Source organism: Suillus subaureus (genome assembly GCF_016647635.1).
Source record: "Suillus subaureus strain MN1 chromosome Unknown BJ212scaffold_184, whole genome shotgun sequence".
Taxonomy (NCBI): Eukaryota; Fungi; Basidiomycota; class Agaricomycetes; order Boletales; family Suillaceae; genus Suillus; species Suillus subaureus.
This window is the reverse complement of record NW_024538740.1, coordinates 1-23,383: the sequence shown is the minus strand read 5'-3', so window position 1 is coordinate 23,383 and position 23,383 is coordinate 1. Positions and strand designations below refer to the sequence as shown.

At 47.1% G+C, this 23,383-nt stretch overlaps 5 protein-coding genes across 5 annotated transcripts; 4 read left to right on the top strand and 1 right to left on the bottom strand.

Annotated features, from left to right (window-relative positions):
- The first annotated feature begins 1,439 nt into the window (after window positions 1–1,439).
- On the top strand, window positions 1,440–1,872 carry BJ212DRAFT_1404215 (uncharacterized protein). Its single transcript, XM_041337391.1, has one exon. The coding sequence runs from the start codon at window positions 1,446–1,448 to the stop codon at window positions 1,824–1,826; it is 381 nt and encodes a 126-aa protein (XP_041185572.1). The 5' UTR covers window positions 1,440–1,445; the 3' UTR covers window positions 1,827–1,872.
- A 5,787-nt stretch (window positions 1,873–7,659) lies between these two features.
- BJ212DRAFT_1289048 (uncharacterized protein) lies at window positions 7,660–7,992 on the top strand (the record flags this gene model as incomplete). Its single annotated transcript, XM_041332052.1, has 1 exon — window positions 7,660–7,992. The coding sequence occupies one exon, from the start codon at window positions 7,660–7,662 to the stop codon at window positions 7,990–7,992; it is 333 nt and encodes a 110-aa protein (XP_041185571.1).
- Window positions 7,993–8,190: 198 nt separating this feature from the next.
- On the top strand, window positions 8,191–8,439 carry BJ212DRAFT_1203184 (uncharacterized protein; the record flags this gene model as incomplete). Its single annotated transcript, XM_041329110.1, has 1 exon — window positions 8,191–8,439. A coding segment is annotated over one exon (249 nt), but the record flags the coding sequence as incomplete, so codon positions are not given.
- Window positions 8,440–15,861: 7,422 nt separating this feature from the next.
- BJ212DRAFT_1404178 (uncharacterized protein) lies at window positions 15,862–16,776 on the top strand. The gene is made up of 2 exons (XM_041337390.1): window positions 15,862–16,450; window positions 16,503–16,776. Exon 1 carries the CDS (start codon window positions 16,083–16,085, stop codon window positions 16,314–16,316), a length of 234 nt encoding a protein of 77 aa, XP_041185569.1. The 5' UTR covers window positions 15,862–16,082; the 3' UTR covers window positions 16,317–16,450; window positions 16,503–16,776.
- A 4,525-nt stretch (window positions 16,777–21,301) lies between these two features.
- On the bottom strand, window positions 21,302–22,043 carry BJ212DRAFT_1471183 (uncharacterized protein). Its single transcript, XM_041339012.1, has 5 exons — window positions 21,908–22,043; window positions 21,844–21,854; window positions 21,720–21,790; window positions 21,570–21,663; window positions 21,302–21,509 (listed from the first exon to the last, which is right to left on the bottom strand). The coding sequence occupies exons 1-5, from the start codon at window positions 21,959–21,961 to the stop codon at window positions 21,488–21,490; spliced, it is 252 nt and encodes an 83-aa protein (XP_041185568.1). The 5' UTR covers window positions 21,962–22,043; the 3' UTR covers window positions 21,302–21,487.
- Between the last annotated feature and the right edge of the window lie 1,340 nt (window positions 22,044–23,383).

The following is a 23,383-nucleotide window of genomic DNA, read 5'->3' as shown; positions in this document are numbered from 1 at the left end:
TGTGGCCCCACTACATCACAGGCGATCACTCATCTACGAGGTTGGCGAGCGTCTGGATATGCCCATATGTGGCTGGCTAGGGGCCGCGTTGCCGGCGCAGCGAGAAGAGAGTAAAGAAACAGGCAATTACAAAGAGCGCATAAGTTCCATATCTACAAGAGTGTGTGAGAATGTTGTAGCGGTTTTACATGCACAGTAAGTGCGAACCTGTGCAGCGTACGTGCCTACCACAAACTTTTCTACTGTCTCGTCACTGGCCGAGCCATACACAAAGAAAGAAAGCCCAAACATCCAGTCTGTTATTGTCGATGATGTTCAATAATACCGATTAAAATAACTAAATGTGAACAATTCATGTAGGAAAGGTTTTGTGAGGAGAAGTACAAAACATACTGGATGAGTGAAAGTTGACTTCAGCAGGTTCGTCACCACTCGAATCCATTTCTTTCTAGTAGCGCATCTCCACTGTCTTTCATCTCGGATGACATTCGCAATGAGCTACGAGCAACCCAGCCCAAGCGTCAACGGTGCCTAGACAATTGCCAGGTTGACGAAGATCAAGATCCACCCTTGTATATTGAGGTCCGGAATAATATACGCGATAGAACTGGGATTCCTATTGGGAAAGAACGACCACGTTGGCAGCGGAGGGTTTGTTGTCATTCTAGTGCTGGGGTACTTGTCCCAGACGTACATGATAAGTGCGGCCCACCCTGCGTATGCTACAACAATCCCCCGAAAAGATATGTCGACTTTTCGGACGCTGGGATGAGCATTCCACGCCGAGTGCTGTATTTCTGACAGCTTCGCTGGACTTTCATCCACATCCAGGTCAGACGCACAACGTATGCACCAGAAAGTAGCCGGGGCCAATTGCGCGTGGTGGACCAGCCTGAGTGCAGGGGTCAAGTCAAGAGGTGGAGGACGGCCATGATGCCACTAAGCAGGGCACCATTAAGGTTATACCATCCACAAACTGCAGCCAGAAGACGCAGATTGCAAGTCGAGACTCTGAGACTAAGGCAGAGCACAATGAGATGCCGTGTACGAAGCCTATGGACTCGGTGCATAATGCAACGATCAAGTTTAGTATCATGGCTAGTATCTCCCTCTGCCTGAGGTCAAACTGAGTTATGGGGATCATATCAGTCACGGTTACTACTCCCGAGACTCCATGGGGCGTGATGGGCGCACCTTCTGACCGCAGCTCGTGAATGGTATAACCCTAACGGCGCCCTGTTTAACGGTATCTTGGCTGTCTTCCTCATCATATCATACAGCTCGGCCTCATTCATCGTATGTCTCAACAGTCAAGCCCACTATTCTCCTCAGAGTGTTGCCATCGCAGGGTTGCCTCTCCTCATTTTGGGCATCGCACTCCTCCTCCAGGTGATGCTCGCAGTGTCAGGGATGTGGGCTGTCAAAATATTGACGTGGAGCTCGTCATGTACATCTGGGACAAGACTGTGTACTCTTTCAGTAACATAGTGTCCGGGTACGGCAATGCTCTGACCCTAGAAACGTGGTCGTTCTTCCCCAGCGGGCAATACATCCAGTATAGTTCGAGCGGTGTTATGCTGTTCTCATGGATGAACATGGCAGCTATCCAGGTGCCATTGACACTTGGGCTGCATTGCTCTGAGCTCATCGCAAATGTCATTCGGGACGAAAGACAGTGGAGATACGCTACCGGAAAGAAAGGACTTACAACGGCAACGAACCCGGTGAAGACGATTTTCGCTCATCCCATTTGTCTCATACTTTTCGTCGCGAAGCCTTTCCTGCGTGAGTCACTCACGCCTCGTTTTCTTTATCGGTGTTATTGAACACCATCATCGACGATCATAGACTGGATGTTCGGGTTTTCATTCAACTTAGGTAATAGTGCCGAAGACGGGCAACTGGCCGACTTGGAGGTATCCATGTTCACTGCCCAGGTTCGCCTATGTAAACTGCTACAGCATCCTGACAAACCTCGTGCAGATCTAGAACTTATGCACAGCACTGTTTATATTCGCCTGCTTCTTCACTTTTGTCGCACTGCGCCGACCGCGTGGCAAGTCGTTTATCTTGTTCTTATATCATTCATATCTGGGACAACTTTTAGCAGAGATACGTTCAACTCGACCTTCAAGCAATTTCTGAAACGTTTTTTTTCCACACTTATGTCTATTCAGAGTGAGACTTTATGTAGGACAGTACTATCCTTGGAGCGTTGTGTTTTTGGTCGATGGTACGTCGTTTAGTTGACTTGCAAAGTTATACTTTAGACTGTTCCGCCCCGAAGTGAGCACCATAACCTGGGATTCAAATGTTTACCAGGCATGAATATATGTATTTAGTAGAAACATTCGGACGCTAACGACTATTCTCCAAAATGCCTGTGCTCGCTGCTCCGCCACCGAGGTGAAACGGAACCCTCCTGAAAATACCGTCTGCGACTCTCCGAGTTCAGTATGACATCGCTGGTGTTTCGAAGTATATATCATGCTCAGTTCAATCTCTCTCTCCAATCTCTACCCTCAGCAACTAAAGTGTGGTTCCATCAAGTTCAGGTGCCATTGGAAGATCCTTCATTCCAAATGGCAGTTGGTAATCTGCGAAGTGCTAGGCATATAGAGAATTCTAGCCTTGCGAATCCCGCGCCCCGCTCGGTAGCGAAAGCATGCTGTTATGCATTATACAGTTCATTCTACCAGACCTCGCAGCAAGAGTGGACCAGATGGGACATTGGACGGCAGAATTGCTCCTCGATGCCAATAACGTGGCTGGCAAACACGGATTCTAGCCCCTCCTCTCCTTCGACTTGCAGTCTTGACCTCCACCCTCACAAGCCTCCTAGGCTGTATGATCGGTTCTGCGAGTTGCTGAAGTTGAGTGATAGTGGGAATTGGCGATACTGTGCCTGGATGCCGGTGGTGGTTGAAAAATGTGCGCCGGGACTGCAGACACTGTTGTTGTCAGAAATTTGAGTGCTACATGTGAGCAGTGTTGGAGTTGCGGTTGGGTGAATAAATGATGCTGAAATGTACGGTCGGGTCACGGGTGTGGTTTGGTGAATGGATGGTGCTAAGTGCAGATTCGAGGCGCTGCTGGGTTCGGGAAGCGCTATCGAAGTGATAAAACAGCAGAGAGACATCGGAAGATGCTGTGCGGGTGCAGCAGGATAACACATCGACACGGTGGGGCATGGACATCAGAGGGCGCAGGAAGTAGAATGTGAGAGTACCGGATGCGAAAACTTGAAAGACCTACCATGGCCACTCATTCAACTGTACCTCTTTCACCCATCTGTGCACACCATGGACCTCCCTGACCAAGTACCGGGACAGATCCTAGACGCCTTAGGTGAAAGCATGGCGATGCAGGGGGATTTAGTATACCTCCCATGAACTACGGCTATCCAGGACTAGTGCCGCAGGGAGAGCAAGTACTGACATCAGCACTTCCAGATGTGAAGGCAGGAGATACTGTCAAATTGTCAAAGACTGTGGTTCTGCTGCTCATTGAAGGGCTCAACTGGTGTATCACAGAGCTGGATAGTGTCACTGACACAAAACAAGTCTACTGCATCTTTAAGCTGTGTTGCAGGAGGAGTTGTTGCAGAGGCTGGAGGTCACAGCATGAATAAAGATACCCGATCGAGTACTAGGTAGACAACTTTCGAGACTTTCGAGTAAAGCTGAAGCTGAAAGAAGAGACTAAAAGTTTGTCCAGGTTGATGTCATGAACTTTAGTTTCGCACACCTCTGGACCAAACATCCACCATAATTTCACCTGGCCCAAGAACAAGCAAAGCCTCCTGAGGCCACGCCCAGACAACGTTTAGACCGTCGTAGGAACGACTATATTCCTTCTATATCCAGGCCTGACTACGGGAAACTACACTCAAGTCCCAAAAATATGACCGTCATACCCCAAGCCATGGGCCGAATAATTAACGATTCATTATGTATCCTGACAACCGTCAGCCATCATCTAATCTTAGCGAAGCGCTCCCGGAGGACCGCTCGTGACCTAGTTTTGCGGGGACACGAGTGAGCACTGACATCTTTGTGTCGTTCTGTCATGAGGAGAAAATGCCTGTCGAATCATGGTAGCTGCAATCAGAACGCGGGAGTCATCAAAAATACGCCGCCTGGCTGGGGACTCGGATATCTAAACCGACTGTGTGTGAGCAGTTCCCAAGAGCTGGAGCTGACCTACTGCCTACAGAATGATGAATCTTTGGTGTAAAACCCTATGACATACCCAACGCTTCATATGGACCTGATTTTCTTCTTGTCGTGTCATCGGCACCGAATTCACGCAATCATCAAATTATAAGGAGATCAGGAATAGGCAACTTCTGGGCCTGTTCGTTCTGATGCACACGTGGTGCTCAGGAATACGTATCATGCATCGTCATCTAGTTCATACGAGAGACATTGATAAAGCTGCCTTCATATGCTTTTGAAATCGTATTTCTTGTAACCATGGATCCTGTCTTTATCGCTGCTGGTTTTGTGGCTCTAGCGATTGTCTATGGGGTGTACCGTCGATACTCTTATATCTCTTTGGCAGACGTTCCTGGCCCAGAGTCTGCATCGTTTATCATGGGTATGTCTATATTAACTCTTGCTGGATCCCTCTGCTGCTGATATGACCACCAGGAAATCTGAAAGAACTCTACCAAGGTCAGGCAGCGGAGGCTGACTTCAAGTGGCAAGCTCAGTTTGGGAATATCGTTCGCTTCAGGGGGTCTTTTGGCGTATGTAATGAAATCCACACTTGCGGCATACACTTCCTGATCCTCTGCCGACTCATAGGAAGACCAATTGATGATTTCCGACCCAGCCGCCCTGCAATACATACTTGCAAAGTCGGGCTATCGGTTTCCCAAACCGCATGATCGCCGCACCCTCTCCCAGATGATGAACGGAAAGGGAATTTTCTCGGTGGATGGTAGGTCTCTAGCCACCAAATCCAAACATCGAATGTTAACTTTTGAAGGTGACGATCACAAACGACACAAAAAAATAATGCTCCCTGGATTTGGTGGACCGGAGTCCAAAGCCTTCTTGTTATTATTCAAGAACTGCGCCGAGTCTGTAGGCATCAAAGTCACTCAATACTCTCAACGCCCGTCAACAACTTAAATTCTCACAGATGTGCAACAAATGGATGGAGATCATCAGCCCCTCTAAGGAGAGGTCAGTAGTGTTCAATATTCCTGCTTGGGTGTCTCGCGCAACGTTGGATGCTATCGGTGAAGGTACGTGCTATCTAGGGCACACAAGCACCTTTTTCTCATCTCTTTTCCAGCTGCTTTTGATGTCCGCTTCAACTCCATTGACAATGATGAAAACGCTCTTGCGCGCTCATACAGGGGTCTAATGTCAGTCTTGACTATTGCCAAACATCTGGCTTTCCCTTAACTGATCTGAATTGAATGTAACTTCGTTGCACTAGGACTGACGTATTTGGATCCCCGTCAGATGGGATGTTACTTTTTCAGGATATTTCAAAGTATATCCCACCTCGGATTCTCAAATACTACATAGAGATGGGCAAAAGCCCACGTATCACGCGCATGCGCGAGACAGGTAACCTGGCGACATCTGTCGCAAAGCAGTTGGTGAAAGACAAGGCAGAGATGCTATTGGGGGGCAAGGGCAGCCGAGATATCTTTAGCTTACTTGGTGAGTCGTCGTTCTCAACAGTCTCATTCAGATCTAGGCCATCTGATTATAGCAGTCAAAGCCAATATGGACACAAATGCAAAGGCGAAGTTAACGGAAGAAGAACTGTTTGCTCAGATGCGGTGGGTCCGTTCCGTTTGTCGTAATTGCATAGCTTTCTGATCACGGATTGTTATAATTGCACAGTACTATCCTCGCCGCAGGTCATGAGACGACCTCGAACACTATCAGTTGGGCGCTTCTCGAGCTAGCCAGATGGCCTGATATCCAATCCCGTCTACGGGCAGAGATATGGGAAACAGAAGCCACTGTGCACGCACGCGGCGATGTCAACTTCACAATCGCTGATTTTGACGCTATGCCGTATACTGCTGCTGTGATAAAAGTGCGTTACGTCGTGCGAGCAACATTTGAGTTGTCTTGACGTTGCACTTGTCATTGTAGGAAGTTCTGAGATTTTGTTGTGTCGCATATCATGTACACCGATGCGCCAGCCAGGATGACGTCCTTCCGCTGTCACAGCCAATCACCACGCGATCTGGGAAGGTCATCCGTGAGCTACCAGTTCCAAAGGGTACCCGAATTGTTGTATCAATTGCAGCGTATAACCGGTAGGAGGTTCCACATAGCGTCAACATACTTTCTTCTGATGGTGCGCTCATATCGGTTAGAAACAAGGAGCTCTGGGGCGAGGATGCGCACCTGTTCAATCCGGATAGATGGCTCAATGGCACAGCAAAAGAGAAGAAGGTGACGTCAATAGGAGTGTACTCCAATCTGTAAGCGTTGGTCTCTATCTTGCAACACGCATGAACCCCAATTTGTTTCTAGAATGACATTCCTCGGAGGAGTCAGGTTTTGTGTCGGATGGCGCTTCGCGTGAGTGTTAACGGGTTGTCCGGTAACGGTGGAGTAAATCTAATATGAACATCCACTTAGGGTGATCGAACTCCAGGCATTTCTTACAGAGATAGTTGGAAAGTTTGAGTTCGCCCCGACTGATAAAACCGAACTTATTCGGCGGGAGGCTTGCTTGGTGATGTCTCCAACAATAGAAGGTGAAGTTGGAAATGGTGTTCAACTGCCGTTGAGGGTTTCACTGGCGCGACACACTGGTAAAGGATGTCAAACTCCGGGATGCAGATAGTTATTTTGTCTGGTTATATCGGTGGCCCAACAGCCACCAGTATTCAAAGATTAAAGTCATGCGCCATTGACAAAGTTGGGCAGTATCTGACACCTGTTAGCTCCTCGAGTTGCGAGTGCGTGGGGCTCCGCTGATCGACGTTATCAGATGTCAGTGGAGCGTGCTGTGCGTTGAGGTGCGGAAGTACTTGAGTACTTGATGGTTCATTGCAACTTCTTGGACTTCTTGATTTGTATTTCTCGCGCGGCACGTTGTGCAGACAAAAAGTTCTTCTAGAGCCCCGCTGATTTACGTCCAGCTGTGATTTTGATGGTATGTAACTATAACATAAGGAACAGAGCGATGACAGAACTGATGGCGGGGTAGGGTAATCAGCGGATGATATAAGATGGCGGGCAGACAGACCTTTGGCGGCTGATGACCGGAAACTCTGAATCCCGAACACAGACGTCTGCGTCAAGTCTGCCAGACCTCACAGACTAGCCAATTTCCGGACTTCCTGAACCCGTCATGGTAAGGTGAGGCCAGTCCTGGTATGCATGATTCCCGAATCCTAGTAGACTCGAGTTCCCAGACACCATGACTTCTCGACGGACTTTCTGTACCAAACGTCCACCATACATCGTGTTCTCCCTAAGTGCGAGGAACGAGCACGTGGTTAGAACGTAGTCTATGCCATTTCGGGTAGGAAATGTGCACGCCTTCTTTCTTCTCCTCGTCACCCAGCCTCCAGTGTTGTAACTGGTGTTTCAATCTTCTAGTTGATTCTGCCTTTAAAAGCAGTAGCAGCAGACCGCAATAAGTGGAAAGCTTAATATTCAGTAATATAACATGGACAGGTTACATTCTGATCCAAGTTTTTTAGTATGCCCAGACTTTATGACCAAATGGTATAGAGTCAGCCACACCAGCATGGTCAATGCCAATGTCACGGAAGCTCAAGCAGTAGAGACTCTCTGCAACATCTGGATAACAACCAATGAAGATTTGTGTCTACAATGGCATCAACAAGTCGTAGAAGACAAACATTTGAATGCTGAGAGGTACCACTTAGCTGAAGAAGAAGCAGAGCAGCAGAAGGCTGTACTTGAACTTGAGGAAGCCACAATGAGAGCAGACAAGAGAAAGAAAAATCGTTTCAAGCATTTGCCAATTCCAGTGTGACCACATCCACTTGTCAACAATGAAGAAGCTTTAGTTTCTGAGTTCGCCTTGTGAAAGTTGGACAAGGGTCATTATGTCGAACTATACTATTGGACCAATCACAGTCTTGAGGATGTGATGATCAATTATCACACCTGAGATGACAACAGTATGGTACCTACCAAGGGCGAGAATGGTTCCACAGTCTGGATCAATGCGGCATCATCAAAACCCACCTCAGGAGTCATTCCAGATCGTAACCTAGCACCAGCTGATTTCTCTCAAGCGGTACCACGCATAGTGGCAGCACTAGAAGATCGAGATTGGGCTCAGCAAAGAGTTTTAATGTTAGCGCAGTTTTGGGGAGCTATCATGGTTCATCACTATTGGAACTCCCACAATATGTTGGCTCAGAAGGCCATTCTCTTGTTCCAAGAAGAACAACATCGTGCATGGCACAGTGCCATCACTTTGGCCAAAGGAGCATAGGACATCTCGGTCATCGACGAGATGGCCCTAGCATGCACCTTTGAGTGAGTTTATCAGTCATCTCTCATCCACTCAGACAACCTGAGGCCAAACCCCCAGGTATGTAATTTGTAGCCATTTTGAAGCAACCCATCACTGATTGTTTTTCTTCATTTTAACTCATTGTGATTATCAATGTCATTGATAATTCTCTACATCAGCATTACCTTCTGTCTTGTGTGTTTGCCTTATGCGTTATTGCATGTGCTGTTTCGAAATCTTGCGGTTGCATTGGCATTTATCAATTTGCAATCACAGTCACCTGCATTCTAATCTCATGGCCATTTACCATCAGATTCAGATCCAAGGCAATAGTTCTTGAAGTGGGCAGGCAGAAGCATATCGTACCATTCCTTTGCACGCCTCGCAATGGGCAGCTGCAGTGGTCTGTCTCCCAGATGGAGACTTTTGCATCGACACATGTGTCACCTTTGGCATGGGACCCTCTGCAGGTGCCTATGGCCACATCGCAGATGCTGGCATTGAATTACTATGAGCTGCAGGTCTGGGTCCACTTGCCAAATGGGTGGATGACCACATCTTTTTTTGCATTTGACGAGAACATCTCCTCAACTACAATGCACACAGGAGCGCCATACATACTCTCCTGGATGTTGGAGGATGAACGCAAATGGGAGGGCAGTTGTGGCACAAAGGCAAGGTGTTTGAGGACAACAGCTTCGAAGTCCATGCCAAAGATTGTAGGTTCCCACTTCATGACCTATCACAATCCTCCTTGCGGGCTGACATTGACGCAGAATTTGCATTTGCCTTTGCAGACATTGATCGCGCCTCCTTACCATTGGGTATCCCTTGGGAACCGACCAAGGATTCAGTCTTCACCTTTGTGGTGTTATACCTGGGCCTCGTCTGGAACCTCATCAAACTTTCGGTCGAATTATCGTTGGCAAAGAAGAATAAGTACTCTGCAGCCATCGCAGAATGGCAATCAAAGCCCATGCACATTCTCCTCAAGGTCCAACAGCTCTATGGCAAACTACTTCATTCCTGCCTGGTGGTCCCAGCAGGACGCACTTACCTCACCACATTGGAAACCATGCTCAGAATCTGCACCAATCATCCTTTCATGCCACACCACTCCATTCACCACCTCAATGATGACCTCAACTGGTGGCGAGCCAAGCTTGCACAATCATGTGTCCATCGCTCAATCTCACAACCCTCCTCTCCCATCAACATTTGTGCATTCTCTGATGCCAGCATGTCTGTCAGAGTTGCAATTACTCTGAATGGGTATTGGCATGCCTGGACCCTGCATCCAGGGTGGTCAATGCTTGATGGCCAGTGAGACATCGGATGGGCTGAATGTGTGGGATTCGAGCTCCTCATCCATGCCATCCTTAACGGCCATGAAGTGCATTCCTCCGACCACTATCATGTGTTCTGCGACAATCAGGGAATTGTTGATGGCTGGAAGAACAGTCACAGCAGGAATTGGGCCACTAACCTCATCTTCTGTCGAATCCATCAACTCCTTGACTCAGTTGGGAGGGGAACTTCATTCCATCTGTCCTATGTTGCCAGTGCCAACAACCCTGCAGATGGGCCCTCTAGAGGCATCTTTCCCCCTTGTCGTTTCCTCCTTCCACCCATTATCCTTCCTGGCGACCTCTCAAAGTTCCTCGTCGATGCTGACCTATCAGCCACACCCCTTAATACCCTCATCATCAATCAGAACCTGAGCTCTGATGAGCTAGTTGTCGAGGTGGACAACTGGAACTGGGGCAACCAACTCTGCAAGTTCCACAATGCTTGGCAGGACTAGAACCTCCCATTTCCTTGACACTCCACCAATTGTTCCAATGACCACGGTAGCGCAGCCATGTCCCTACAAGCCTACACTAACCCCATCAACTTCAGTCCTGAGACCACACTGTCTGGCTTGGGATCAACTAAGGTTATGGGTACCTGCAGTATCACATTCATGCTTAGATCACACTGGAGCTGTGGTTGCAATCTCAGAGGATGACCTAGACCATATACTTGTTGTCATTGTGCACTCACACGCCCCAAGCATGAGAGAGACTTACAGCTCTGGTTTGTTAGTTTTTCATGTATTTTGTGATTCACACAACATCGCCAAGATACAGCAGTGCCCGGCTCCCTCGCTCCTCATCCTCGCCTTCATCACTTCTTGTGCGGGGATGTACTCTGGAAGAACATCTGAAAACTATCTATATTCAGTACGTGCATGGCATTTGCTGCATGGTCAGCCCTGGTTGGTCAATCACGACCAAGTCTCATTAGTGCTGGAGGGTAGCAAATGGCTTGCACCAGCGACTTTGACTCGACCAAAATGAACCCCATTCACAGTGGATCTCATCAAAGACTTACGCTCCATGCTAGATCTTGACACACCACTTCATGCAGCAGTCTATGCATGTCTCACTACCTCCTTCTTCACCATCACAAGGACAGGAGAGTTCACAGTACCGACACTGCGGGGCTTCGACCCATTGGTACATGTGAAAGTAGGTGACATAAGGAACGAGAGAGATCGGAACAGTTTCAAGGTGAGTCTTTTGTCTGCCACATACTAAAGTCGCAATCACTGGAGAAGAGGTGTTCTGGGCAGCACAGTCAGGTGTTGTTGATCCTCAAGTGGCACTCACAAACCACCTTGCCATCAACAAATTGTCCTCGATGGACACACTCTTCAGCTGGAAACATCATGCAGGCACACAACCCTTGACGAAGACCCAGTTCCTCAAGTGTCTACAATCAGCAAGTGATCGTTTATGTGGCGACTCATTGAAAGGGCATGGGATCAGAATTGGTGGGACTTTAGAGTATCTACTATGAGGCGTGCCTTTCGAATCGGTCAAAACCATGGGCTGCTGGAGTAGTGACGCTTTCCTCATCTATCTTCAATGACACGCTGTAATCCTAGCGCCATACCTGCAGGATCGTCCAGTGCTGGAACTTTTCATGTGCTATGCGCTTCCATGAAGTAACAACATTGTAAGTTTTGCATAACACCTTTTTTTTTTCAGGGTTGAGCTCATGCTAGATGCGTTGTCACACTCCTTATATTCAGGGTATCTCAGCTCGCTCTTCCCCATTTTAAGAAAGGCCCCAAGACTTGTTTCGGTCAAAAACCCTGTGGGTTTTACCCAAAACTCTTGTTAAAATTTGTTTCACTCTATTGAACTTTTGTTACTAGCTATTCTCGTGACTTGAAACTTATCATGTTCTCATTCTCATAGTGTCTTAATCCATTGAACACATTTCTCACAAGATAAGCATAGATCGTGTTCTCCCTAAGTGCAAGGAACAAGCATGTGGTTAGAACGTAGTCTATGCCATTTCGGGTAGGAAATGTGCATGCCTTCTTTCTTCTCCCCATCACCCAGCCTCCAGTGTCATAACTGGTGTTTCAATCTTCTAGTTGATTCTGCATTTAAAAGCACCCACCCTCCTCTCCCTCGAAGCAGCTCAATGAGTAGATTATTAGTTATCATGTCAGATCTTGAACATCAGAGGGCATTTTATGAACATATGATATTAAGCAATGCCCACCTAACTCACTTTAAAATCAATTGAATGGAAAAGGGTCTTGACTAGAATCATAGTATGGTACCATGGTTTCCACATGTTCCCCTTATGAACTAATTGTCCATGGGTCCCATATATACAGGTTCTCCTTGGTTTTTTCCTCTCCTCACTTTCCTGTTTTGCACCATGGCAGGAGAAGATGCTCATCACACACTCATATCTGGAGAGAGTCTTGCAGCAAACCCTACAGCAACTATACCAGCAGGACCATTGGCTATTACACTAGCAGCAACCTTGGTTGTTGGAACATCCCATACCTTTGCTAGCTTAGACGTTTGGAGTTTTGACAGTTTTATCATCCCAGGGCCTCATGAGGCCCTGGGGACAGGAGACACAATCATCGTATATCATCATGTCTTCAACTCTTTCACTTTTCCCCTACCACTACCAATTTTCACAGCTGTTCTAGCTAGTATAACAGCCTGGGGCAGCAAACATGTAGAATTTAGCATCAAGGACTTAATAACTGGTGCATTGCTTTCAAAAACCATCAAATTACCTTTAACTATCATTCAGTTTTCCATGATGCAACTTCTGCAAAGTTATCTTTTCCCTTTCCCTTGATCCTTCACTCCCCCAGCTCCTGTGAGCCAGACCTACACCCCAGCTTTGAAATGATTGAAGAGTACCAGAACTGTAGGGGACTGTTGAAGGTTCAACAGCTCTGCTAGGCTGCAGAGCAAAAGAAAAAAAGAGGGCTCTACCTCTGGGGTGAGAGGAAGGCCTACTGACTCTCTTTATTGTTGGTCGAAGTGCACCAGGCGATATGTTCGACCCTTAAGGGAAGCAAGGAAAGCAAATCCATGAAGTGACACCAGGTCAACTCTGGTGAAGTGCGCTGGAAGTGCACACACAGGAATGTCGAGCATGTAAGAGCACAAAGCGTGGGAATGGAGCGCATGTGGTGCGCAAACGTGTAAAGACTGGTGAATGATGACTAGTGATAATGGACTGATGCTGATGGCTAGGGTGATGACTCTGATGGATGCTAACTCATGATAATTCTTACTGCTCAATGCTACTAGACATGATGGTGGTTCCTGTATTCTGTGGTGGTGGTAGGTGTATGAAAAATTTTTCTTTGGCAACAGGTAAGCTGTGCCTAGGTGCGCTCCCAGGGCTTGGAAGCGAATCAGGAGCGCTCTATGTATGTAAGTGAGGTAAATAAAGGGTCCATGACAAAATAATGTATGGTATGATGCTAAATATGAGAATAAACAAGGAAGGACTCACTAGGGAACTGGTTGGATGATGGATGGATGCTCCAGGATGCTGCACAACAAAGTGCGACCAAGTGTGGGAAGAGTGTGCTAAGCACATGCGCAGGAATGTGTCACATAGTGCGGGAATGTGTTGCACCTCTGGCGCATTTTGTGGGAAAGTCATGGAGGGTGAGTTGTACACTGTACCAATCATCGTGAGTCGTAATATGGGCGATATATGCCTGGAGGAATCTCATTCCCTACACCGTGTTCCAAGGGACAGCAATGATCTACCTGTATGGAACACACAGAGGAAACTAGGCTTAAGTAGCTAGTCATAACTTGACTATTTCATCACCTCAACTGACATGATTGACAGATGCTCTATCTTATCAATCAACCACCTTTGATTGCACAAATTCAGCTGTATAATGTACTTCACATGGCCTGACGCATGTCTTTTACAAACCTTTTCTTGAGCTGCTTGGCCCACCTGCCCTCTCAGCTTGCTCTTCCCCATTTTAAGAAAGGCCCCAAGACTTGTTTCAGTCAAAAACCCTGTGGGTTTTACCCAAAACTCTCATTAAAATTTGTTTCACTCTATTGAACTTTTGTTACTAGCTATTCTCGTGACTCGAAACTTATCATGTTCTCATTCTCATAGTGTCTTAATCCATTGAACACATTTCTCGCAAGATAAGCATAGATGAGCATATATAGAACATGATGGAAGGGCTCACATCAGGAAATGTACATATTACTTACGTAATCATGACTTAATAGCACAAAAACAAACTCCTTCAAGGAACTAGGGGTCCACATTGCGAACTTCTGACCTTGCTCCAATGTCCAGGCAATTGGCCGGTGCTTTGGATTTTTTTAAATATTAATATTACTACAGTTTTGAGTTTCTAGATTTTAGACCTAGGTTGTTTTCTACAATGAATCTTTTATCTCACGTGATTACACAGCATGATGTTCATATCAGGTGACTGACAGATATAATGTGACTCGATGATTTGTCAGATGTCCGTTCACTATGTAGACATCATATGAGTTATCATCGCTGTAGCTTCAGTCACCGTTCTCCTAGCAAGCAGTTAATCCACCCACTGAATCCTCCCCTCACGAATCATTGTGCACGCTTCAGATATTCACCCAACTTTGTGTTGAGATGGTTACCGCACACGTCCTTAATGTGGGATACATCACACATGAGGAACCTATCTGCAACTCACTCGGCATCTCAGTATCAAGGAACAGCGAACTTGGAAACAGGGTCACGAAATTTGAGAGCATCTCCCATGAAATATCTTGCACCACCACCTGATTCGAAAGAGAAACTTTGGAGCTTGCATGCCCCAAGTTCTTCATGTCACTATGCATGATACGCATATGACATGGTGAAGAGATGCAGATCATCATACTATCATTCTGGGTAATCTGCAACATGCATGTAATATGCAAAATGTTCAAAACACCTCAATGCACTGCTCAACTCACTTCAAAAAAAATCATGCATATGTAGACTACTTATATATGATGTACTGTCCAAGTAGAATGAAAATTTCTTGCGTGTTGCAGCTGTGAGGGATGAAATAGTGGTAATTTGTAACCATGCAGGAACATAAATTATCCAGATCCCATAGATCCTGCAGGTATATTCCTGAAGTTATACCTGGAGCACAACAATCACCTCGTCAGAATTACAGAACACAATTTCAATAAAGCTCATCCTGTCATTTTAAGATGCTATAGAGGAAGAATTGACGACATGTATGAAAATGTGACAGTAGATAGGAGAGTGTGTAACAAATTCAATCTCCTCTATGGCACACTCGGCAAGTGCACGAAGTCTTGCATTGTTGTCTCCTCTTGCATCATTCTCACATCCTTGTTACAATGGCACCAAACCGCAGGCATACTACCAGTCAGAAGAAAGCTGGAGAAGATGTGATTCGCGAAGCCAACTTCACTGCTGCTATTCAGGCTATCAGAGAGGAGAAGACCAAGAACCTTATTCAGGACCATATCACTAGTACACTCACAATAATTACATGAATCACGATACTTGATGATAATATATTGCTGTATTCATTATTTATCAGAGCATTAAGTTTCAAGCTTCCAGTTCGACGACTCAACGCCAACAGATCGAGAGCGCAGTGCGGAGAGTCAAAGTTGACTGTGCCGGTGCTATGCTGAGGTGTGACTCGACGTGACCATATTTTGCAGATTAGCAGTCAGACCCTGAATTTTCTCGGCTTTCATCCGACACCGCACCACAAAATCCTAAAAATGAGCAAAAATAAGATCTATATAGAGGCGGTACGAATCTACAACACTCTAAATTCATGGAAGATAATATGAAGTGATTGACAAGCTACAAAAGATTTGCTGAAAATGTTGCAGATTACCCGGAATGATAGTAAGTGTAATATTGATGCAAGAGTACTGGTGGGTTTCGCGTATGTGATCATGTGATTTCGCCTAGTGTACTGTGTAAGGCTCCAACTGTTTCGGTCTATTTACTGTTTTAAACTGTTTAAACGGTATACCGTTTATGTCTATTTACTACCGCTGGTATAGACAGTAAGTACATGTATATAAACTGTTTACTCCCTCGTGACACGATGCTGAGATGACGACTATCTAACGAGTCCCCAATAGATATTATATGACATCGGGCTTGCCATCCGACGAGCCGACGACGCAGACCCGAAATATTCGAAAATATGTGCGTGCACATCAATTTATCCGGGCACCTGCTCCTACCACATTCTCGCACTGCAAACTTCACAAAGCATGGCTCAGGCGAATTGCGAGAGTGCTGACCTAGCAAAACTCCATGTTCTCATTGATAACCTTCCCATGCTCTGTAATTCCTTACCTAGTTCTGTCCCGGAGGCAACAGACAGTGATTTAATTCACCGTGTCACTACCACCGTTACTGGCGAAGATCCCTGGCATACTTTCAACCGTCGTTTCGACATTCATCACCTTCTCTCGATGACGAGGATTTTTTTCTTTCATCAATAATTAATTTGCGTCCCGACGGCAAATCCTCCGTAACATCGACGGTACCCATCCAGTCTGAGTTTGAACGCTATGCAATCCTTGCACAGGGTGCCAAGGACTCGAATGCCTTGAATGCACCTCTTATATGGTGGAAGGTACGTATTTTGTTCACTCTGTACTTGAAAAAACTAATTATTATCTATGTAGGATCATTCTCATCAATTCCCAACAATCTCTCGCATTACACGCGATGTCCTTGCCATTCCAGGTGCCATTTCTCCCGTCGAGCGGCTCTTTTCGAAGTCACGACACCTATGCACTGACCAGCGGTCTTCCCTTGCTGCAGCCACTGTCACGCAGTCAATGTGTGCAAAACTATGGATCCGGCAAGGCCTCTTTGATTTCAACAAGTAGTTACTCAATTTTCTATCTGTCTATAAACTGTTTAAACTGTCTACATACTGTCTACATACTGTTTAGGTCTATTTACTCGAAAATCGTAGACATAAACTAAACAGTTGGAGCCTTAGTACTGTGACGGAACCCTTGCCATGACCATTTTTCTATCTCGTGGGCGGCGCTGATATCGTGATGAAAAGTACCAGACAAAGCGGATTGGTGAGTTTCAGTTTCGGTAGATTCGTTGTCGTTCTGAATCCTTTCCTTCTGGCAGCTCGTCACCACTGTTTTACGTTTCGAATCGCATTCGCGTCGCGCAATGAGTTCTGAGCAATGCAGCCCGAGTGTCAACGTCCCTGGACAACTACCTGGTCGAAAAATATCATGATACACATAAGAGATGGTGAAGAATGAAGAGACGGAGATTATCAGAAGCGCAATATTAATGCACGACTCATAGGGTTCGTGGTCCTTGTCATCGACTCAAGTACCGCCGCACTTCCAGATCATAGAAAAACCGCAGACGCGTGAACGACATTTCCAGGAATTTAAGACGTTGACTAGTGATGGTTGATCTGATAAGATTAAGATAACGATTTTGCGCGCTTGGACTCCTTCGAAGATTCTAGAAAGTTCCTATATTCTGAGTCCATGACGATTACGGATTGTATAAAACTACCAGGACAGAGGGGAAGTAACAAGCTGTGAAAGACTACACATAGTCTGAAAGATCTACCTTCACCACAACACCCATCTAATCAAGAATTTTACCAACCTCAATTCAACAAGCATGTCAGATGTGCGTATAACATACCCATCCAAATCGTTGTCTAACAGGACAATTTAACGCGGGCAAACACTTATACAGGTAAATGCGCTGAAAGACCAAGGCAACAAGGCCTTTTCTGCTAAGGACTACGACAAGGCGATCGAGCTATTCACAGCTGCCATCGCCATCGACCCTTCGAACCATGTCCTCTTTTCAAATCGGAGTGCCGCAAAAACTGGCAAGAAGCAGTGGGGTGCAGCACTAGAGGACGCAGAACAGGTGTGCCTTATCAGATTCTGGTCTGGCGTGCTGATGCCTATGCGGTGATGAAGTGTATCAAGCTCAATCAGTCGTGGTCCAAAGGCTACGCCAGAAAAGGGGCTGCATTGCACGGTGCAAGACGATATGACGAGGCTATCGAGGCATATGAAGCTGGTCTTAAGTTCGAGGACAGCCCTGCCTTGCGCAACGGTTTACGAGACGTGAAAGATGCAAAGGGTAGGCTACTCTATCTACCCAGACGAAAACAGTCATTGACGTGCTGTTGAATCCAGGCAGGGATGGTGGATCTGAGTCCTTAGGCCTCGGAAAAATGTTTGCAGACCCAAACCTCATTGGAAAGCTGGCAACTAATCCCCGAACACAAAAACATCTCGCCGACCCAGCGTTCGTGCAAAAGGTAGATCCTCTCCTAATATCCCGTTCAATATAACTAAAAGACCCCCCAGCTTAAACTCTTCCAACAAAACCCCGCACTCGCTGATTCGTACGTTTAGCTCAAAACCCCCTGTTTCTTGGCAGCACTCAACCATTCTCTATAGAGCTCTCCAGTCAGACCCCCGCATGATCGACGTCCTTGGTGTCGCCATGGGTATTGATATGCAAGGTTTCTCGCGCGACGATGGCCTTGATGAGCTCCCGCCCGGTTTCAAGCTTCCTCCCCCAAAGGCTCGAACACCTCGGTCGCCATCTGCATCCACATCGAAGACTCCACCAGCTCCAGCTCCAGCTCCGGCACCAGCAGCAGCCCCCGAGCCCGAGGACGTCGAAATGACAGATGAAGACGCTGAGGAGGCCAAAGCCAAGGCAGACGCACTCGGTGCAAAGGCTCGGGGTGCAGAGCACTACAAGGCACAACACTTTTCCGAAGCTGCTGAACACTTTAAGAAGGCTTGGGATCTGTGGCCAAAGGACATCACGTTCCTCGGTAATCTTGGTGCTGCATACCTTGAGGCAAAGGAGTACGATCAGTGTATCGCAACGTGCGAGCTGGCTGTTGAGGAGGGCCGAGGAGTGAGTTGTTCTCTTCCACACCAGACGTCTTCTAACGCAGGATTCAGCTTCGCGCGGACTACAAGATTATTGCCAAAATTTTCGGCCGTATCGGGACTGCGTACACCGCAAAGAACGACCTAGTATCGGCGAAGAAGTACTTCCAAAAGTCACTCTCTGAACACCGCGACGCTACCATCCTCGCAAAGCTCCAATCCACTGAGAAAGCCATCGCCGAGGCCGAGCGCCAGGCATATATCGACCCCGCTCAGTCTGCCGTCGCGCGCGAGGAGGGTAATGCTGCATTCAAGAATGGTGACTTTGCAAAGGCCGTGAAATTGTACGAAGAGAGTATCAAGCGTGATCCCTCCGATGCAAGAGGATACAACAACAGGGCAGCAGCGTACATGAAACTTATGGCACTGGCTGAAGCGCTGAAGGATGCCGACAAAGCAATCGAGGTCGATCCCGCATTCGGTGGGTTTTGATTGCGTCCGATTCTCCTCAGGCCATTTTTGAACATTGCTTCAGTCAAGGCATATATCCGGAAAGCTACGATCCTGCAAACGATGCGCGACTATAGTAAGGCTCTTGAAGCTCTACAAGCCGCTTCGTCAGCCGACACCGCCAATGCACACGCGCAAGAGATTCAAGCTCAGGAGTTCAAGATCCAGCAAGCCTTGTTTACTCAGCGTGCCGACGAGACGGAGGAACAGACCCTCGAGCGAGCCATGAAGGATCCCGAAGTTGCTGTAAGTGCTATCCGATCTTGCTATGTGGTTGTGGTTTTAACCAAACATTCTTGTGCAGCAAATCATGGGCGACCCCGTGATGCAGCAAATTTTGCAGCAAGCGCAAGGCAATCCTGGCGCATTACAAGATCACATGAAAAACCCTGTCGTACGCCAGAAGATTATGAAACTCATCAACGCAGGAATTATCAAGACACGGTGATTTGCGCGGTCATGCATTCACGTTTGAATCACACTACTGTAGTTGTTTTGTTTGTACCAGTTCAAATATTGTTTGCTTTATCAACATGTTCAACTACTGTTCCTTGACTGTTCCCGCAAACTTAACGGTACATGCCTGCCTGCCTACACCGACTTAAATCAAGGTGTCGCCCAAGAGTAGTCCAGCATTTGCACATCCCTGAACAAGTCCTGCACGCTCTTTACCCGAGAAACCCATTCCTCCTTCGTCGCTAACCCCTCAACATCCACCTCATGCCAAGCCTTTACACTTGCATGGACCTCCTCAAGTGTGCTGAGCCCCACCGCGACAGGCACCCTGATCTCCCTCGCCCGCGAAAACGTATACTGCAGCGCCAAGTCGGGGAGACCAGCCCCAGACGCATCCCACTCCTCACTGAGTTGTACAGCCCTCTTCGCGGCCTCCCTGATCTCGACCGGCGCTGGGTGCACCTGAACAGGCGAAGGCCGCAAGAGAGCCATGGCTATCGGCGAGGCAGTGATAACTTGCTTCACTCCCGCGCGTGGCCCGAATGCAGGTTTGAATTGCTCGAGGGTGCTATTCTGGAGGGTGAGGTGGCAGTAAGACATCATGAGGTCCAGTGGCTTCCCCAGGCGCTTCTGGATGAGAATTGCGAGACGCAAGAGAGTTGGAAGTGGGAAGCCTGATACGCGCTTATCATGAGAAAATTGATAGGGTCAGATCTATAGTGCACTCACCACTGATCCCGACGCGCTTGATGACGCCTCTGTCATCTCGTAGCTCAAAAAGCTTCTTCACAGCCGACAAAATCTTATGGTCTTTGTCTGTATAGGCTTCACCCTCCTGATTTTCATTCAACCCGTATTGTTCCTTCTCTTGCCCCAGAGCGGCAACATGGTTTCCTTCTCTTCTAGGGAGCTTCTCGTCCGCAACGAATTCGACATCGTGTAAGTATACGACGTCAAGGTAGTTGGTGTGCAGGCGCCGAAGACTGCGCGCAATACTACTTTCGATAGCCTCAGGGGTATAGTCACATCCGGTAGGATAGCGGCCGACTTTGGTAACCTACATGCGTTACTGTTAGCCATCCTGCAGCATTGGATGAGTACACACACCAACTTATACGAATCCCGAGGGAATTCAGGCCCTAAAGCTCGAAGAGCGTTCCCGAGGATGATCTCGGAATCCCCATAGAGTGGCGCAGTATCGAATACATTCAAACCATAGCTGTCGGCTTCTCAGAAATACATTCCGCATCATCTAGTAAATCACATACCGTAGAGCCAGTCTGGCAGCTCGCAAGGGTGTCACTCCAGAGATATGATCGGCTTCGTTATAGATGCGGGAAAACGTAGCAGTGCCAAAGATGATCGCAGGAAAGCCATTCAACGTCGTAGTCTGATGATCGAGAGTCAGCACAGGGCCAAGATATCGAGCATGTGAGTTACCAGCTTGTACGCCTCCTTCGGCTTGTCAGCATCATCGTCTGGTATTTCATTGAGAGGAGGAAGAGGATAATCAGGATCAGGAGCGTCAAAATGGACCGTCATACCACCTGATAGATAGGCGCAGATCGTCAAATGAGGGATGAGACAATCGCAATTAGTTCAACGTTGTCTTTTAACACTATCTGATCCCAAGACCAAAAACTAAAAGCAACTATCCGGCCCGAAATACACGACATGGTCACATGAAACTCATGATGGAGGAAAACAGTTTCCTAAATATAATTGAACTGTATTATGACAACGAGCACGACTGAAAGAAAGGTATAGCACTCCTCCAGCGCAAGCTTAAGTTATAGCTTGTCCCTCGACCAGCTGGCAGTGACAATGGGTTAGCGCAGTCCTAGAGTTTCACGTTTTGAGTATACGACGCACCTCTTTGCGAACCTCGAGTTAACATCCAACATTTTGATGTTTTCATCTTGTTTGACGTCGTTCCAGGGAGTGGGGTTACTCTTTGTCCAAACGACTGTTCACTCGTTCATTAGCAGATGCGAATAGAGTCGCAAGGAATGCATGACGTACCCGTAGGACCACGAGCGAGGCGGGTCAAATACCAGCCTGCACCCCCGACGGCCAAACCAATAACGGCGTAGCTGCTTAGTCGTCAATAAAATTCAACTTTAGCAACGCGGAGATACGAGCTCACATAGGAATTGCCTGAGCGCAGTAAACCGGTCAGCTCACGCAAGGACAAATTATGGGAAAAGTACCTCGATGGCAAACCAGTTGCGCATAAAAGTGCGTGCTCCCCGAGATGCTACCATGGTGGTTAACGCTGAAGTTGCTGAGGCCTCAAACTGATTTCTGGATTAACCGAATTGCTCTCGCGTTGTTCCCACGTTTACCAGTCAGCCGGGACCTACCGACTTTCAAGTTCCAGCATCATAACGGCACTAGCGCAAGTTCCCGACTCACTAACTAATTCCAGGAATCCTAGCATGTTCATCGAATTAAACACAGACTAGTCATTTTTCAATGGCAAATGACTGCTAATCCTATGTGATTCTACCGTCAATGTATGATGTTCTTCGACTCGTAGACGTTCACCTTGACCAGTCTTAGCCAAGTGGTAAGTGTGACAGGACAGAAATGTGTTTACGGTAGGTTCGAAACTTGCTCAACAATCTCTTTCGTTTTTCACACCTTGAACATTCAAATGGATCTTTCAAGGTCTAAAGTGGTCATAGCCAACCGGCACCAGAACAGATTAGAAATCTGCTCTTGGGCGGTGCGGATTTGAAACCTGCCAACAAATGATCTAAGTTATCACACCGTGATATTCACTCAGTTCATCGGAGGCTTCCTATCAAGAAGGTGTCCTGGCCAAAGTGGTTACCACAACAGAATCAAAATCTGTTTGTCTTGGACTGCGCAGGTTTGAAACTTGCCGAATGACAAGTTTTTCCTATCGGAGCATGCCTTGAAGATTCGCTCATGGGTGATTCACTTGGAGGTTCATCTCAGCTTCATCCTGGCCAAAGTGGTCACCACAACAGAATCTAAATCTGTCCTCTGGAGTGTGCCAATGTAAGTTCGAAACCTGCCGGCAATTTTTTTCCTATCGGAACATGCTTTGAAGATTCGCTCATAGAGGGTTTCCTTGCAGGACCATTTTACATGTTAAACTGGTCTTTGCCAGGTGGTTACCCTGCCAAGGACAAGGTTTTTTTCCCTATCGGAATACAACTTGATATTCACTCATGGATGGTTTCGTCGGATGTTCACTATCACTCGCTATAACTCGTGTTAGCCAAGTGGTCTCCCCCACAGAATCAAAACTGTTTCCCTTGGGCTTCGCAGGTTCGAAACCTGCCGACAATGTGTTTGTTTTTTTCTATCCGAATGCACCTTGACATTCACTTATGGATGGTTCCCTTACAGGCTCGTCTTAGCTGGTCTTAGCCAAGTGGTTATCACCACAGCATCATCTGTTTCTCTTGGACTGCGCGGGTTTGAAACCTGCCGCTGATAATTTCTTTTCTATCGAAACATCCCTTGACATTCACTTGTGGATGGTTTCCTCTGAGGTCCGCCTAACTAGTCTTAGCCAAGCAGTCATCATAACAGATTCAAACTCTTGGAGTTGGTTCGAAACCTGCTGACAACATTTTTGTGGTGTATAGATCCTCAGAGGTCCATCTCAACTTAGTTACTAGGCCCAGTCATTGCGCCACAACCTCCTAAAT